At 36.7% G+C, this 19899-nt stretch overlaps 1 protein-coding gene across 4 annotated transcripts in view; it reads left to right on the forward strand.

Annotated features, from left to right (window-relative positions):
• The window catches only part of arhgef9a (Cdc42 guanine nucleotide exchange factor (GEF) 9a), a 36786-nt gene extending 18426 nt beyond the window's left edge, over positions 1-18360 (forward strand). For all 4 annotated transcript variants that reach the window (XM_065250591.2, XM_065250592.2, XM_065250590.2 and 1 more), the window contains 8 exons: positions 4458-4673; positions 8264-8443; positions 8531-8763; positions 8924-9053; positions 12141-12272; positions 13443-13686; positions 13807-13875; positions 16460-18360. In XM_065250591.2, coding sequence (XP_065106663.1) covers positions 4458-4673; positions 8264-8443; positions 8531-8763; positions 8924-9053; positions 12141-12272; positions 13443-13686; positions 13807-13875; positions 16460-16626 — 1371 coding nt within the window. In that variant the 3' untranslated portion in view covers positions 16627-18360. The remainder of the gene's footprint in view (positions 1-4457; positions 4674-8263; positions 8444-8530; positions 8764-8923; positions 9054-12140; positions 12273-13442; positions 13687-13806; positions 13876-16459) is intronic.
• The last annotated feature ends 1539 nt before the right edge of the window (positions 18361-19899 follow it).

Genomic DNA, 19899 nt, shown 5'->3' on the forward strand with positions numbered 1-19899 from the left:
TCAAAAAACATAATTTCTTCTCGACTGAACAAAGAAATACATCAATATTTTGGATGACATGGTGGTGGGTAATCTGGATTTTTTTTTATGAAATGGACTAATCCTTTAACTTATTATTTAAGGAACTAAAAAAATTGTACAATGGGGTAACATTAGGGGTTGCTGGTTTTGACCTCTTTTAATATAATGTTTCACTTTCTATAAAATAAAACTGTATGGTGCTGTTTCTTGGACAGTGCTTATCCTAGTCCCAGACTATAATGTTTTGTCTTACAACTGCATTTATAGAGAAGCCTTGCAGTGTGAACGAAACATCACAGTTCACTTTCTGTCGTTGTGTTAACATACAGGGTGCATGAAGATGACGGCAAACCGTGGTACAGAATTGCTTGTAATGTTATGCACAGCTGATCTTCTGACATCAGAAGGCTGCACTGTAATGCCTTAATTCATACATGTTCATAGACACCATAGTACAACCCCAGCGCTCTTGTGTAGAAATACTGCACCTTGTTGTTGTACAGCACAAGTATATTGTGAAAATAGTACTTTCTGTCGATAAGAAAAGCACATCTTTCATCATTACATCTGTTGCTATGGTTACAGGGGTCACGTGCGAATAGAATGCAGGTTTTACTACAGTTATAATACAGTATAATATATTATATAATAATATTTTTAAGAGTTTAAGAGCTGCGAATGAACATTTCCGTCAATCGTAAAAAAATGACAGCGTAAACGTAGCCACACAGACATACGCAAGGAAAAGAGATGAAGAAATGCTGTATTTATGTAACCTACAAGAGGATATCTGATTGTTGCTGTAAGATACTGACACCTTAACACTGTAAACTCTTCCACTGCGTCCTGTGTTTCTCTTCACTGCTCAGCGAGGTTGAGTCACGAAGCATAAAATGAGACGTCACTTTTCATTAGGGGACAGAAGACAAGAACAGACAAAAAAGCAGATTGCTCTCGGAGAGAGGGTGAGAGAGAAAGAGTGAGGCTAAAATAGATTGGCCGCTAAGAGGAAGGGAATAGAAGATGGAAGTGTATATCCGTGTAAATATGTGTGTGCGCAGGTGCAACATCTGCGTCATTATTGTTCTTGTAATCCCTCAACTACTTGAAACAGACAACCGTGGCATCTCGCGCACAAACACACACTCTGTTGTGTGTACCTGGACAGCGGGATCACTGCACAAAGCCTTTGTTTTGATGAGGATGAGGAAGGACAGCTAGCCCAGGGCTAATGCACTGAGAAGTTCAACTGAGGCAAAGATTTCTGAGTGTACAATTATAACTTGAGATTTTAATGAGATCTTAATATGAGGAACATCCTACAAGAGGTTAGACATCATATCCATCACTTTATTTAGTAACAAAGAGTCACACTGTGCGTCTGAGAGAGGAGGAGGAGGAGGAGGAGGAGAAAGAGTATATATGATTTTTTTGCAAGCATTTGTACCATTTGGTACATTGTGTAAATTTACCAACAGGAAAAGCATGAAAATTGCAACAACAACAAAAAATTGCTTAACTGACTAACAAAATAATTTCGATTGATGTCATTTTTGGTTTATGTTGCTTTGACCAATACGTTCAACTTGGACCATACACTGACAGTTCGCAGCTTGGATGTAACGTCAAGCATATATTGTTCCTTTACTGATATGATTGTGGAAATGTGCTGTTCATGGTCAACCATCATCATTTATGCTTTTGGCAGATCATGTCTTAATTTAAATAGACTCACAATGCATTCATTTTATGCATATTGAACCCATAGCTTTTGAGTTGCAAGTCATTGTTCAACCAACTAAGCCACAGTAACCCATTTCCATGTAAAACACTGCTTTTGTTATGTTACTGTTTTAACTGGAGTTTTCATCTCATTTGAATATATGTCACATTAATCATATTTCTCATATAAAATTGCAAAGGTTTGTTTGAGGTGTAGCAATAGGTTTGGAGACAGAATACATTAAAGGTGCTGTAAAGTGTAAAACTGTATTTACCTAGGCATAGATAAATAATAAGATTTCTGTACATGGTAATGACATATCGTGAGCCTCAAACATGACTGTTTCCTCCTTATGTGAACCTTGTGCATGCAAAAAAGCATGTGCCAATCTCAACATAACACCGACTGTGATGTTACAGTCGAGATGTACGCCCCCAAAATTAAATTACCAACATGGTCTCATGGAAATTCGTGTTATAGTCACAGACAATTTTATCACTTTATCCTTGTCCATATAACATAATTCAGCTTTTTGCCGTGACCGGAGCATGGACGTCTTTTCCGTGTCACTCCCACGGATTTCTCGTGTCATTTTATGTATTGTTTTCTCATTGTTTTTTCCTATTCCCTTTTCCAAATCATTGTCGCTTGGGGTTAGATTTGGGGTTTGGGTTAGGATGTACTTTTATGTATTGGTTTCTACATGTTTTTCTTCCGCTTTTAAAACTATTCTCGCCTGGAGTTGGGGTTAGGATGTCTCAAAATGTAACAGAAAGTGATTCTAACCCCAACCCCAAGTGACAATGGTAAGAAAATAGGAAAAAAACAACAACGAGAAAACAATTCATAAAATGACTTAAGAAATCTGTGGGAGTGACACAGAAAAGACATCAGTGCTTCCGTCACGGAAAAAAGCTGAATTCCGTGACATGGACACGGATAAAGTGATCAAATATTTAATGACTATAACACAGATTTTCGTGAGATCAGGTTGTAAGTTACACATTAAAACAAGTACAATGTGTTTACAATGCTTAGGTTGTTACTGCTGAGTTAGCGTTATATGCTAGGTTTTAGGCTGAAGTTAAACTATTGATGTTATAGTTACGTTTAAAGGTCAATACTGAAAAAACACAAACTTATCACTCAGAAATTTCCATTAACTCTTTCCCCACAATTGACAAGTTATCTCGTCGATTAAGAGAAAACATTTGCCAAAAAAAGTGTTCCTGATGAGTTTTTATGATTATCTGTAATACCACAATTATTCACTAGATGGCTACTGGATCCACTGGATTACCCAATTTATAAAAAAACTGAAGCAAAAAGTATTATTAATTTTTCACCCTGTGTATGTTTTGATAATCGTCCTGATTCTGATCTCTAACACAATTCCTTTGCAAAAAGGCAATTTTGCAAAAAATTTGATTTTCGTAGAAAAATACCCATATTTAAGAGTTTATAAGCAGAGAAAAAATATAGATATAATAAAAAAAAAATTTTGTTTGATGATTGTTTGTTTAAAAGCAGAGGGTCTGTTCTCTTATTTGATATATCTGTATTTTTATATATTTTTAGAAGAAAATTTTCCTGTATGGTATTTTGTGAAACTTTTGTGAAAATCACAAAAAATGCTTGTGGCAACTTTAAAAATAAATAAATAAAAGGCTGGCGGGGAATGAGTTAACAATCTCCAAACAATTATTTATCCTCAAATCATGTTTCTTATGTATCTCTTGAAACAGGCTCAAACATCTAAGGTCTGTTTACACAAACAGAGAGCTGAACTGCTCTGAGAAACAGCCAATCAGAGCAGAGCTCAACATTATTATTCATGACCCTTTTAAATAAGGTAATAATAAACCATTTCATTCTAAAGGCAAAATCCTAGGGTTGCAAATGGACATGTAAAAACATTTTTGGATATTTTTGCACTTAATAAAGCCACAAACCTTCTATGTAGATAACAATTTAACAGCTAATTTAAATGCATTCTTTGGCACCTTTATTAATATATATATAACAGATTATTTCATATAACTCATTATTCAACATTAGTCAATAGAGTATCTAAGTCCAAGTGTGTATTTTAATGTGTGTTATTGTGTAGTTGTGTTTTATTGTGTGTGTATAGGTCTGCGGGCATGTTAATCTTTTAGTATTTATGTCGTGACACGCAGGCTGCTGTGTATGAGAGGGAGTGAGAGTGAGCGAGCGAGTGTCTGTTAGTGCATGCATGTGTGCTCACATCAGTTGAGTCACCTGGGAAAGCAAATGATCTGTTACGTAATCAGGACAAATAAAAAAAAGATTCTTCCAGCCATGCATATACAGGCATTCTGTGCTCGCAACTACACACATCTGTATCACCCTCCTGGATTATTTGTGTGTATCTTTCTAGCTATATAACCGGTCTAAACACAGATTCATGTATGACTTTATGAAAACCATTTATTTTAAGTGCAAAACCTCTTAAGTGTTTAAACGCAGTTCATATTGGGGCCACCAGAGGGCGCACTGTGACTCTTTATAGTTGAGAGCAATGTAGCCTTAACCTCAACTTTAATAACCTTTTATGAATGCAGTCAAGCTGTTAACTCGGTGTGCTCTGAGCCAAATGAGCATTAGATGAGAGCACAATTATTGTGATTACTTGAATTGATAATAGCAGGGCTCGTGGATCAAATCATCTTTGTCCTAATGTGTGTTTTAGTTATGGGTAAATCAAGAGGAAAACAACGTGGTCGAGGCTGCCGAAAGCTCCAGCGAGGTGCAGAACGGCCACGCCGAGGCCAGTCCGAACCCCAGCACCGACTGCCTGTGTCTGGGCCAATCCACCCAGAACCGAGATCAGATGAGAGCCAATGTCATCAATGAGATCATGAGCACAGAACGGCATTACATCAAACACTTAAAGGACATCTGTGAGGTAACAAGCTCGCATGCACACGCATATCTGAAGAAATATTTTAGCTCTGGAGACATCGGTTCTCAGTTATGGTTCATTTAACGAAATAGTTGGCCCAAAAATGAAATATTATTTCAAACTTGTTTGACTTCCTTTCTTCTGTGGAACACACGAAGGGGAAATTCCAAAAACTGGATGCTGTTTTTCAAGCCCATGTAATGAATAAGGCATGAAGATTTCAAGCTTCAAATGGAATAGAGATTCATAAGAGTGAGAACCATATGTCACTGTTTCAAGTGATGCGAGGCCAGTATGATAGCTTTGTGTGTGAGTAACAGACTGATCTCTGTTGATAAAAGAAAGACAAAAATTTGTTTGATTTTTGAACCAACCTAGAGGAAGATGTTGCTCAGATGTTGCTATTTCATAGCTTAGAAGTTTGATGGATTTCTCACTTGTGGTTCATTAAAGGAATGGGTCTTTAACAGGGGGTCCAGGGCCCCTTGGGGGTCCATGGTGGTATTACAGGGGGTCATCCAAATATTGTTTGATTATTATTATTATTTTGAAAAATGAAATAACACAGAAATAACGTTTCCAGTTTAAAATCTATTTAGTGAAATTAAAAGTTTATGTAGTATGTTAACATTATGTGAAAAAATTTTTATTCCAGAAATGATTACTTTTATATTTTGGTAACGTAACCATCATAACAAAGTTTGTGAATGTAATGGGGTCCCTGCTCCTCCTCTATTCATTAAGGGAGATTAAAGTCCTCTGATTTAAAGAAACACTTGGTCTCAGATGTTTCTTCTGCCATTGCGTAGGAGAAATAAAATGGAAACAAATAAGACAATTGTTAAATTGCATTAAAAGTATGGAGCTGTAAAGTTAAATAATCTGGATTTGGGTAAGTTTAATGAGAAATGTTGATGAGTTCATATTGAAATCTTTAATGATATTGACTTTTGATTGCAGAGTTGGCAAATTTGAGCTCAGTTTGTGACATTGTTTCTCTTTCGAAACTGTAATGGAGACATTTGTGACATTTCTAGATATCTTAAAGGGGACATTTCACAAGACTTTTTGTGAAGTCACAAAAAATGTCAAATAAATATTTTGTGTGCCTAGAGATTACGTATGTGAAGTTCTAGCTCAAAATATCATATAGATAATTTATTATAATATGTTAAAATTGCCACTTTGTAGGTGTGAGCAAAAATGTGTCATTTGGGTGTGTCCCTTTAAATGCAAATGAGCTGATCTCTGCACTACATGGCAGTGCTGTGGTTGGATAGTGCAGATTAAGGGACCGTTTTATCCCCTTCTGACATCACAAGGGGAGCGTAATTTTCATTACTTATTTTTTCACATGCTTGCAGAGAATGGTTTACCAAAACTAAGTTACTAGGTTGTTTTTTTTACATTTTCTAGGTTGATAGAAGCACAGAGGACCCAATTATAGCACTTAAACATGAAAAAGTCAGATTTTCATGATATGTCCCCTTTAAGGGCCGTTTACTCAACAATGTTTTCAACCATAAATACAGAAGTTTTTATGGGGTTTGACTGTACGTTTAAATGGGATACTGAAAACGGCAAAAGATGGGTTTCAAATGGCAAGTTTTAAACACAGCGCCTTGTGTAAACTACATAAACGCGAATCTGTGATAACGATTATGGGTATGATTAATAATTTAGTCGATAGCATGCTTAAGTATAACCAAAACAAAAAAGGTGTCCTGCAGGACTGTGCATGTGCTGCTCAAGAGACTTTTTTAAGGATAATTTACACTTCCCCAACAATGTTTACGAAATTTTGGCGTTTTACTTACCCCATTGGCCGATTTTTTTGCTTGTTTTATGCACAAAGTCACTTAAATTTGATATTTTTGGTCTAAAGACTTATTTTCTTGGGTCGTTTTGCTCATTAAGAAAAAGCATCTTAATATACATTTTTAAATATATTTTTACTGAAAACAAGACAAAAATACTAAGAATTTTTTCTTGAAAATATTTTTTTGCAGTGTAGTCCAGCACTGCAAAAAATGAATTTCTTACTTAGTATTTTTGTCTTGTTTTCAGTAAAAATATATAAAAATTCTTAAATTAAGATGCTTTTTCTTGATGAGCAAAACGACCCAAGAAGATAAGACCAAAAAATATCAAATTTAACTGATTTTAATCTTGAATATTTTTCTTAAACACTAAATAAATAAAAAAATTGAAGAAAAATTAGCCTACCCCATTGGCAGATTTTTTTGCTTGTTTTATGCACAAAATCACTTAAATTTGATATTTTTGGTCTAAAAACTAGACTTTTTTGGGTCGTTTTGCTCATCAAGAAAAAGCATCTTAATATACATTTTTTCATATTTTTACTGAAAACAAGACAAAAATTCTAAGAATTTTTTTTCTTGAAAATAATTTTTTGCAGTGTAGTCCAGCACTACAAAAAATGACTTTCTTACTTAGTATTTTTGTCTTGTTTTCAGTAACAAAAATATAAAAAAATTCTTAAATTAAGTTGTATTTTCTTGATGAGCAAAATGACATAGGAAAATAAGTCTAGTTTTTAGTCAAAAAATATAAACTTTAAGTAAATGAGTGCTTAAAACAAGCAAAAAAATCTGCCAATGGAATAAGAAAAGTTTCTTGAAATAAGTTAACTTTTTTCATAAACACTTATTTCAAGAATTTTTTTATTCCGTCCGCAGTTCTTGTTTTTTGTCTAGGTCATTTTGCTCATCAAGAAAATGCATCTTAATTTAAGAATTTTTTTTATATTTTTACTAAAAACCAAACAAAAATACTAAGTAAGAAAGTCATTTTTTGCAGTGAGGGTGATTTGTAGTAAGAATCCTACCTCTTCGTTTATCTAAACAAAACTTCTTGATGCTTTTGCCATCTTGAATGTTTGTATTTAACACTCTGTAGTAGAATATGTATGTGTTCAGGTGTTTAGTGCTCCTTTACGAAGTTACATCGCCATCTACTGGCCTGGCAAATGTAATTCAGCAAAGTCATTTTTACGAATCCGGGTAAATGTGGATCTTTTTGACAGCATTGTTGTATGTACGTGAAATTTGTCAAAAATGCAAAAGAAAAACGTTAGTTTCTTTACTACATTGTTCTTATTGATGTTTAGGAGAAATTCAGATATTAAATTTCATTTGTCATATGTTGCAAGTAATCTGAGGCCAGTATGAAAGCCTTGTGTAAGGAACAGACTGAAAAAAAATTCTCATTATGAGAAATGTTTGATGAGTTCATATAAAAATCTCAGATGAGATTTTGTCTTTGCCAACGTGAGCACATGTTGTTACGGTGATCTTTTAAACTAGAAGAGGCTTGTGAGGTTACTAAGATCTTTAAGAGGCGAATGACAAATGTTTCAATTTACTTTCCATTTAATCTCACTCCTGTCAAAATATTTAAGATATCTGATTTGTGATTTTTTTTCATTACATCAAATACAACTACCGGTAATGTCCATCTAATCTAATAATTTGAATGGGATGGGTCCCTGGCAAGGCACATAGAAACGTAATGGATTAGATGTATGGTGTCAAATATGACTTATAGCTCAACTCTATGTGTGTGTGTTTTAGGGGTATCTCCGTCAGTGTAAAAAAAGAAGAGACATGTTTAATGATGATCAGCTAAAGGTGATTTTCGGGAATATCGAAGACATTTACAGATTCCAGTTGAGCTTCGTCAGAGATCTAGAGAAACAGTTTAACACGGAGGAGCCTCATCTCAGCGAGATCGGACCCTGCTTCTTAGAACACGTCAGTACACAAACCAACTTTAAACCAACTTTTTTTTTTAACAAACACCATCTCGTAGTCAACGTTTAACATTTTGTGTGTCTGCAGCAAGACGGATTCTGGATCTACTCGGAATACTGTAACAACCACATCGACGCCTGCATGGAGCTCACACGTCTCATGAGAGATGCACGTTACCAGCACTTCTTCGAAGCGTGCCGATTGGTCCAGCAGATGATCGACATCGCCATCGACGGCTACCTGCTCACACCGGTCCAGAAAATCTGCAAATACCCTCTACAGTTGGCGGAGTTACTGAAGTACACAGTACAAGAACACAGGTACACACATGTAGATGCTCAGCTACACGACACACAGATACACAACACCAGATGTATCTTGCCGATAATAAGGCATAGTTTCGCAAATGACAAATTTTGTAATGACATAGCATGACATATCTGCTTTCCATTTATCCTTGTTTCCTCTGTCTCTTTTTAGCGATTATCGGTATGTGGCCGCAGCTCTGGCTGTAATGAGAAATGTCACTCAGCAAATCAACGAACGTAAACGAAGACTTGAGAACATCGACAAAATCGCCCAGTGGCAGGCCTCCGTACTGGACTGGGAGGTATGCAATTGGTATTTTAAAATAAAACAGACAAGAAAAATTGAACATCGATTTAATAACAGATTACAATTAAGCAATATCACACCTGCAATTGAGCTGTTGTATTAAATTTAGAGATGTGAGTGACACAGGTATTAACAGCAGTGCTGATATTTAGTACCATATTGTCCTGAATATAAGACAATGATTTTTTTCACAGAAATACCTCTCAGTAAACAATGTCATGTTATATTCGAGCTATATTCGAGTTATATTGGCACCACCTACACCCGAAAAAATGCGGTAGGTGGTGCCAAAAGCTCACCTAGACTGAAACAACCTGATAAACTACTGTCGTTTACAGGCGCCCCCACCATCTTTACATCTCTTTTCTATACCAGATGACGTAATAAGCAGCACACGTGGGTGATTCTCGCGAAATCCAGATTTAGAAGGTGTCCAGCATCAGAATTTTTAAAAAGCCCTTGAAGCCAATTTTATTTGCACATATAAGATTAAGGTCTGAACTTACTATAACCATTATTTTTAGAGGATTAAAAAAAAATCCTATAGAATTATTTATAATTTTTAGATTTTTATTTTAAAAAATTATCATTACCGCAACATGATATTACATTAAATATATGCATTTAAAAACCCATGTTTCGGTAATGAGAACTAAAAAGTTGTCTAGGTACTATGACAAACAAAATTTCAACTTTTATCTGGAGAGAAAAAATAAGAACCTGGTAGCCATCTTGAGTGTCACAGTCAATTATGTCCCTTCCAACCTTTTTTTTTTCTTTAAATGTTAGTTCCTTGAGGATTCAAACAATGATAGAAAATTGTTGCGGAGGATGACATTTTTTTTCTTGGGCACATTTATATTCCTTATTATTGTCTCTACATTTAACAATGATCACCAAATACCACATGTTTCTTTACTGTAAATGTTTATAGTATAACATGCACTCAAGCTTTTAATTTTTTTAGATTTTTTAATTATACATATTTCCATGTCAAATAAACCAAATCCAGTCATGGACACGTTACGGTAATGAAAATTTTCCCCTTAAATATGAAAAAAAAAAAAATTGGTTTGTATGATGTCATTTGAAATCGTGTGCAAAATAGTACATGAAGAGATTTGTAACTGTATGCTTCTTATTTTGATACTCTTAAGCCCAATTTATAGCCGTGCCTAGCTCTGCGTAGCCTGACATGCACCTCGCAAAAATTTTAACAGCGCGTCACATCTACGCGGACCGCAAAAGCTGTGATTGGTCCACCAGAACCCCTCCCATCAGGTAAAAAAACTGCGCCATAGGTATTTCCATTTGTGAAAGTGAAAACAAAGATGAGCCAAGTTGAGGAATGATTTAACTCAAAATGCAACAAAAGTCGTTGTTTATTTACTTCCATCATTGCTGGTCTTCTCAAATTATACACAAGTTGCTGTTTCTTCTTCGTTTGTGGGTTAACTTGCTAAGCTTCTTCTTCTTTGACAGTTGCGCTGCTATTGTGGTTACACGCATGGTTAACTCTTTCACCGCCAGCGTTTTTTAAAAAAGTTGTCAGCCAGCGCCAGCGTTTTTCATGATTTTCACCAAAGTTTAATGCCTCCCAGAAAATGTTCTTCTTTAAATATATAAACATACAATATACCAAATGAAAGAACAGACCCTCTGCTTTCAAAAAAAAAAAAACGTTTCATCCTACCTTCAGTGGTTCTTTTGTAATCAGCTTTTGAATATGGGTAGGTTTCTGCAAAAACACCACATTTTGAGCAAAAAGCAGAGATAATTCCATTTTTGTGACGGACTTTTCATAGAGATCCCATTCAGAGCGATCTTTAAAACAGACACGGACATGCAGCCGCTTGCCATAGGGCAATACTTCCGGATTTAAAAAGTTGCGGAAGGGTACCTGGTACGCCACCTGGTGGATAATAGCGGTATTGCGGAAAGACGGAAAATCTCGTCATTGGCGGGGAAGCGTTTTCTCTTAATTGACGAGATATCTCGTCAATGGCGGGGAAAGAGTTAATGCCTACCAGCGGTCTGCGCATGTGTTTGCACGTCAACGCGGACGACGACGCAAAAGTATAAATGAAAACCGATGCGGAACCTATGCCTTAGGACCTACGCACATCTATAACGAGCCCTTTAATTTGCATTTACTTTTTTTTATCAAAATGTTCCATGACACCTCTAATTTCACAAGAATCACACACGTTGTTGCTTACAACAACCAATAAGGTAGGAAAAACCTCATGACATTGCTGAGAAGTTAACAGAAAATATATTTTAGTGACTGAGGACGAAGCACTGGCCCGATCGGGAAAGTAACAATACTGTTTTCTGGCCCGAATGTCTTGCACGCTGGCCCCGGGCCACCGGGCAGTGGTTTATGTTGAGCCCTGGGTACTTTATCCCATATGAAAAATATTCAAGAATGTGGGGAACCAAACTGGTCAACAATTATTTTCAAATGAAAGCATTTTCTTTATAAAACACAAGAGAGTTGCCGTTTTTTTTTTTCCCAAATGGTAAATTTTGAAAGGGGCATGACTTTTTGTGCATGAGTCAACTGTCTAAGGGGCTGGACACACCAAAACTTTTAAACGCGGCTGAAAACGCCTTGAGGACACTGAATGCCAGCTGTTTTTCAGCTTCAGCTGCGAGCCGGTTGGTTGCTGTGGTAATGTCCCGCCCCTCCTCCACTGTGATTGGGCGGCCGTGTGAGAACTGACATTGACGAGCGGAGCTTTTCTCCCAAAGTTGAATCTCTTTCAACTCTCGAAGCTCAGCGCCGAGCGCGGAAAAAACCGCCGAGCGCCGGTTTTCAGCGCGGAAAAAACCCGCTAGCTGCTGGCTTATTTGAAAAACGCCGAGCTTCCATTGGAAACAATTGAAAACATGCGCCGGCCGCGGGCGTAAAAGTTTTGGTGTACACAACCCCTTATAATCAGGGTCGTCTTATAATCAGGAGAATAAGGTATAACAGTGTTTCCTTTATACGATTTTGTTTGTGCACATCACAGAGTCTATGTGGTCTTAGATTTCAGTTATGATTAATGTGTTATTACCTGTGTTTGTGTTCGTGCAGGGTGAGGATATTCTGGACAGGAGCTCAGAGCTTGTGTACACTGGGGAGATGTCCTGGATATATCAACCATACGGGCGCAGCCAAAGCAGAATCTTCTTTCTGTTTGATCATCAGATGGTACTCTGCAAGAAGGTAAGTGAAAGAGAGAGAGACGACAGAAGCAGTGCTGTAAGATACAACCGCTGGTAAAGTGATAAAGCAAGAGTGTTTTAAGTGGGACACATGGGAGTAGAAATAAGGGATGTAAAGCCTGAAAGGAGAGAGAGAGAGAGAGAGAGAGAGAGAGAGAGAGAGAGAGAGAGAGAGAGAGAGAGAGAGAGAGAGAGAGAGAGAGAGAGAGAGAGAGAGAGAGAGAGAGAGAGAGAGAGAGAGAGAGAGAGAGAGAGAGAGATGTTGTATAAGATTTCATTTGGAAGTACTGTATAACTCGTTGTTTTTGTCTTCTAAACATCCCTAACCTCAAAGCATGTGACCCATTTTTAGTCTCGGTTGCTAAATGTTTCATAACATTTTTTCCTGAACATAATGTTGGAATCACATAACACAAATTAGCAGTGCTGTAGTCAAGTCCTGCTTATTCCAGTCGGAGTCTAGAACAAGACCAAAAAATGTTGAGAAAGACAGTTTTTAGATACAACTTTATCTGGACCTTGTCTTGATTTAGACTCGACAGTTTTTAAAGATCCAGTGTGGGGTCTTTAGTGGTAAGATTGTGAATTGCAACCAGCCTCAATTTCGAATCACAAAGTTTGGTTTCAAAACACGATAAACGCCATTAAAAAAATTATTAGTTTCGGTCAAAATCAGTATTGTATCAGGTCAGTATTAAAAAGTTCATTTTACGGAAAATCCGATATCCGGCATGTTATTCTGTCATCTTTTCTCCCTTTTTTCCAAACTGCAACAAACGGCAGTCCTCCTTCTCTGCAAAATGCAATAAATCTGCTCAACAAATTGCAGCGCACCATTTTACGCATTGTAAACAATAATGGCGGTGCTTTGAATACACATGGCTTTCTAGATTTCCTCATCTACTTTGTACTTTGTGATCAACAAACAAACAAAAACAAAATAGTAATTTTGATGGCATTAATAAACCTAACACACCCCCTTAAAGGGGCCGGGGTGAGGTTGGGTTGGTGCAGCGATTGTCATGAATTGTGATTTATTACAGGTAGTGAAGGCACCATAGCTTGTATCTGATGTTGTATTAAAAATCCATTATTCTATAGAAGTAGTCGTTTGTCTTGATGATTTGTCAGTGCAAGGATCATTCACTAACTATGTCTCTGACTTCCACAGGATCTCATTCGACGTGATATTTTGTATTATAAAGGCCGGATTGAAATGGATCGGTATGAGGTCATCGACGCAATCGACGGTCGAGATGACGATTTTAACGTCAGCGTAAAGAACGCCTTCAAACTGGCCAACAAAGACACGGACGAAATTCATCTGTTCCTGCCTAAAAAGCTGGAGGAGAAGATTCGCTGGCTTCGAGCGTTTCAGGAAGAAAGGAAAATGGTACAGGAAGATGAAAAGATTGGTAGGAACCAACTCTGAATTCATTATGTAGTCAATACACTATCAAGAAACAGCCAAATCTTGTTTTCCACTTCAGAATTTTTATATTTTTTCAATTTTGTCTGTCAATTTATCACAATAGGGTTTGAAATCTCGGAATATCAGAAGAGGCAAGCTGCTATGACCGTCAGAAGAGCGACCAAACAGAAAGGTGTGAGATCTTTTAAGCCTGTTGCTTTTCACCTGATATGATATAGCAGTGGATTCCAGTTGACGTAAAATTGGGTAACACTTTATTTCGATAGATTTTACTAACTTTTGACTAACTACATTAGTGGTGGTTGAGAAGATTACCCCATTCATATGTAAAGTACTTTGAGTGCTGCAGAAAAGCGTTATATAAATGTAACAAATTATTATTACTAAAAGCATCTCTGCAACTTCATGTCAACTTATTGTAATAATTTTAACCCCTTCTCTAACCTTACCCATTTCAATCTACTAATACTGTAATGAGAGTTAGTTAACATGTAGATGCAAAGTTAGGAGAATGTCTAAAGTGGACTATCAAAAAAAGTGTAACCAATAAGGGTAATAATAAAACAGATAGTTTTAACCTCACCCTGGTTGGATGATGTATTGTAAAATGACTAAAACACACCTATGTTCTCATATTTACATTAATGCACCATGTTGCTACATTGCTTGCCAACTAGAATAAAGCTTATATACCATACTTTCCGGACTATAAGCTGCACCGGAGTATAAGCCGCAAATAACATATATTTCACAGTAGACTATCCGTGGCGTTTATTCAGAAAATTATTTCACAAAATCCAAGCCGAAGAACAGATGTTTAATCTGGAAAGGCAAGTTATTCAACTAAACAATAGCAGACAGAACAGCAAGCTGAATAGATGTCTGTATGTTAAAGTAATATTATCAGTTATTTAAACGATAAACTATAGTATACAGAACTTTCCTGGAAGGTCGAATAGGCTAAATTAACCGAACAAGCCAACTAGTGTTACTGAATCCACCGAATTACAAAAGTACAGAAGCAGCATATGGCGGACTCTCGCGGCTGTAGACGGTAATGTTGTCTCTTGCCACATAAATGTCAAAATTAATTCATACTGACTTACAAGGCGCACCTGACTATAAGACGCAGAGCCAGCCAAGTCATAATAAAAATGCGGCTTATAGACCGAAAAATACGGTAGTTGTGAGATTTCAATTTAAATAGTTTTGTTTTTAATGTAAATGGTGCATTTAAAAGTAATGGCTTAAAGATGATACCGTCTTCCTTATAGGTTTTTCTAAAATGACACAAATCACAAAGAAATATATCAGCAACATTAACTCTTTCACCACCAGCATTTTTAAAAAAGTTGCCAGCCAGCGCCAGAGTTTTTCATGATTTTCACAAAAGTTTAATGTCTTCCAGAAAATGTTCTTCTTCAGATATATAAACATACAATATACCAAATGAAAGAACAGACCCTCTGCTTTCAAAAAAAAAAAAAAAACGTTTCATCCTACATTCAGTAGTTCTTTTGTAATCAGCTTTTAAATATGGGTAGGTTTCTGCAAAAACACCACATTTTGAGCAAAAAGCAGAGATAATTCCATTTTTATGACGGACTTTTCATGGAGATCCCATTCAGAGCGATCTTTAAAACAGACACGGACATGCAGCAGCTTGCCATAGGGCAATACTTCCGGGTTTAAAAAGTTGCGGACCTAAAAGTTATCCACCTAGTGGATAATAGCGGTATTGCGGAAAGACAGAAAAACTCGTCATTGGCGGGGAAGCGTTTTCTCTTGATTGACGAGATATCTCGTCAATGGCGGGGAAAGAGTTAAACACCAATGATACATTGAAAAAAAATTATTCATTACATTAACAACATTTTTTTAAGGTAAGTGGTTGCAATCATACGAAGCCCCTAAGGGAACATGGAGCAAAAATTATATAAAGTTTAGTTTCGCGTGCGCACATAAAACTAAAGTGTGCGCACGTGAAACTATCGAGTGCTCACGTGAAACTTTCACTTGTGCACGTAAAACTTTCGCTTTTCACGTGCGCATGGGATAGTTTCACGTGTAACTAAACTTTAAAAAAAATTCTGCACATGAAGATTTCGCGTGAGCACATGAAACTAAACTTTAGATTTTTTTTAATCTAATGTCACCTTAGGGGCTCGGTACAATCTATTTATTTACCCTGCATTTAAACAAAAGTTTTGTGTGTTGTTTTGTTTTTCCTTTTTTTTTTATGTAGCTTAAATAAATTGATTGTGACCACTTACCTTAAAAAATTTAGAAAATTGAATGAATAATTTTTTTCAGTGTATTCGGTTGATAATAAACTTGACCATGACAATTTGAGTTTTGCTTTACATTACGTTTTGTCCATTTGGCAGACGTTTTTTAACCATTGCTTAATTTTTTTATCAGCATGGGATCAAACCCATGACACTTTGGACTGCTTTACCAATTGAGCTAGACGAAGTGGTTCTCAATTCCAGTCCTCAGGCCCCCCCTTCCACAATGTTTTAGATGTCTCCTTATATGAAAATCCTTATGGATTTCACTCATCAGGCTCCTTAATTAAAACACTAACAAACTGATGAACTGAATCAGGTGTTTTTATATATGGAGACATCTAAAATGTTCTGGGAGGGGGGGCCCGAGGATTGGACTTGAGAACCACTGAGCTAGAGGAACACATGTTGTTAAATGTGTGCATTCACATGCATCGCTCTTGTGTGTTTTTGTCTTCTGAGGTACAGGCCGGTCAGTACCTCCAGCATACCCCCCTCCTGTGGACCCCATGAACCCCGGGCAGTTCCTCCTCCCTGACGGCTACGGGCAGGCCGACGGATACGAATACGAGCCCAAACGCAGCACATCTCCTTTTTGGCAGAACTTCAGTCGGTTAGCTCCCTTTAAAAAATAGACCACACATCCACCAGGGGTTAAAGACACCAGCCTCTGTATATCTGAAAAAGCACTATTCTACTTAAGTTATATCTACGGACGTTAGGAGGACCGACACGACACAAACTACCGGAGAGAGGATGGACCTCGCTTTACTCGGGGTTTACCAGTTGTATTTGGGGTTCAAAGGACATCTTGCTGGGCTGGTTGCACTGAATTCTGCACACTGTATACTGTAATTCACTAAAAATAAAACACACACACGCGGAAAACCCGATATTTTATTCCTCAGCACTCTTCTTATAGAGAGGTTTTAAATGATAAAATAAGGATAATCTTCTGTTGTTTCTTCTTCTGTACACACAAATCGACGGAAAGAGAATTTTCACCTTTCGAAGCACTACAACACCGTAATGACTCTGCTCTCTCTTGCGCCGCCCTGGTGTTCCTCCGTGCACTGTGACTATTCAGGGCATTCTGTCTCACCCAATATCTCTTTTCTCTCTCGATCTCATGCTTCATGTGATTTTCCTACATTTCAAGCCTGGGCAAACCCTCAAGTCGTCATTTTCCTGGATGATTTCTCTTTGCTGCATTCTTGAGTTTTGCATGTAATTCTGCACAGGTCATTACAGGTATTTTTATTTGTGTTACTCTATCTGTACGGGTCAAAGTGTATCACGGTCTGCAAAATCTTTACAAATACAAGTTGCTCACGCTGATCGCGGTCTACTGGAAATATGGAGATTTTAACACATCAACTTACAATCAGTTTTAATCAGTCAACCTTAAAGTCATTCGGTTCCCAAGAGCTTTAAAGTCCTGGGAGACACCTTGGAAAGAGAACGGTCAATTGGATCGTGGACCACTGTAGCCTGTTGCGGACCACTGAGCCCTTGTTAATCTTTCCGCCACCACTGCTTTCTCGCACTGACATCATGAGTACAGTCTGAGAACCTGATCAGACTGGTACTACTTTTTACATTTACATGACTGGTAACACATTTTATTTCTGGCAATGTGAAAACAAGCCCTGTTTTCATTTGAAGAATTCTCCGGATATCTGCTGTTTGGACGAGGAATTATCCATTGAACGGATGACTGTAATCCCGCCGATCAACCTCTTAGTGATGTGCCAATCTCTAATGTGCCAAAATAGTCTGGTTGCCAAATTGTCCTCTAACAGGTACACTGGCATGTGCTAATGCCAACCCCATGAGCTGGTACCCCGCCATGTGACTTCTCAGGCGAAAATTAAATCAGCAAATTTGGTTATCGCTGCTAAGGTTAGCATGACATAACATTTATTTTTGTTTGTTTGGTTTTATATATATATATATATATATATATATATAGTATTTATTTAAGGGACTTTATTTAAGGGACTTTGTGCAAAATTTAATTTATGGTATATTCCGGTTTTGTCTGATTCAAGATAGTATTTAGTCCAATCACAATATTTAAAGTATTGCTATAAAACATTATTTATTCTATTATAGTGTGATATTTTTTCCATCTTGATCCTCTTTATATATTTTAGAGTTTCTGCTGAGATGTTAAAGACCCTTTAGGGCAAGAAAAAAATGTAAGAGGACCGTATGGAAGAAATATGTCACACATGTGTACTAAGTGCCACATGAAACTATTATTATGTTACAAAGGAAAATATCAGTTTAATATTTTTGATTCGGTGATCTGATTAAAATAAGAACATTATATCATTATTTCATAATAAACTTCATTATGGATACAACAGAGTTGCACTGAATATATGCTTTCTCGGATCGTATTGCTGCTGTCTATTTGCAGAATGAATGGGATATCATGCCAGTTTTATGTATGGATATATTTAGGGGGTACTTTAACTGAATCATTTACAATAAAAATGTGTAACTAAAGTTTGGTTGCAGTAATGTTCCATTAAGGAGAGCATAAAAACCTGAATTGCCAATGAAGGTTGTAAATCACATGGCTTGTTAAAACACGATATGCTATCTAAGCCATAAGACCTACAATTTTCACCTGTTAGGTGATAAAATAGGAACATTGTCTTGAATTAAAAGAGAGACTTGTGATACTCTTAATCGACTGCCCCTTAAAGGTGCCAAAGAATTCATTGATACAATATTTTAAAAATAATCTACATAGAAGGTATGGGGCTTAATTAAGTGCAAAAATGATCCAGAGACGGTTTGACATGTCCATTTCCAACCCTAGGATTTGAATAAAATGGTCTATTATTACCTTATTTTAAAGGGTCATGAATAATAATGTTGAGCTCTGCTCTGATTGGCTGTTTCTCAGAGCCTGTGTGTGAGTAAACAGACCTTATGTTTGAGCCTGTGTCAGACGAAGATATGGAATTAATTAATGGACATTTCTGAGTGGTAAGTTTCTATTTGTTTCAGTATGGACCTGCAAAACATAACTGTAATATCAATAGTAGAAGTTGGCAGCCTAAGCGCAGCTATATAGCATTAACTAGCCTGTAGCGCTAACTCACCAGTCACAACTTTGTTTTTAGCATTGTAACAACATTGTACTTATTAAAGGGGCCATGTCACAAGACTTTTTTAAGATGTAAACTAAACCTTTGGTGTCCCCATTACACATGTGAAGTTTTAGCTCAAAATTCCATATAGATAATTTATTATAACATATAAAAATTGCCACTTTTTAGGTGCCAGCAAAATTTTGCCATTTTGGGTGTGTCCTTTAATATGCAAATAAGCTAATGAAATGCAAACACTGATCACAAATCACTCAATTGTGATTTTTTTTCTCTGTCTTTGCACTAAATGGCAGTGCCGTGGTTGGAAAGTCCAGATCAAGGGGTGGTATTATTATAATAAGATCTCCTTGTGAGATCATAAGGGGAGCCAAATTTCAATGACCTAATTTTGAACGTGCTTGCAGAGAATAGTTTACCAAAACTAAGTTACTTGTTTGTTCTTTTTCACCTTTTTTAGGTTGATAGAAGCACTAACTATAACACTTAAATATGGAAAAAGTCTGATTTTCATGCTAAGGCCTCTTTAATGTAATGTGTAATTTTATGTTGGGGGCATACATCTCGACGTTGGTTTAATGTTGAGATTGGCCTGTTTTCCAGCAGTCTTTTGCATGCACAAGGTTTACATAAGAAGGAGGAAACAATCATGTTTGACGCTCACAATATGTCATTACCATGTACAGAACTCTTATTATTCATTTATGCTTAGGTACATGCAGTTTTCTGCCCAGTGTCACGTAGATGCGTATCAATAGCACAAAGTGTGAAAATTGTGCAATA

This window comes from Paramisgurnus dabryanus, chromosome 5 (genome assembly GCF_030506205.2).
Source record: "Paramisgurnus dabryanus chromosome 5, PD_genome_1.1, whole genome shotgun sequence".
NCBI lineage: Eukaryota > Metazoa > Chordata > Actinopteri > Cypriniformes > Cobitidae > Paramisgurnus > Paramisgurnus dabryanus.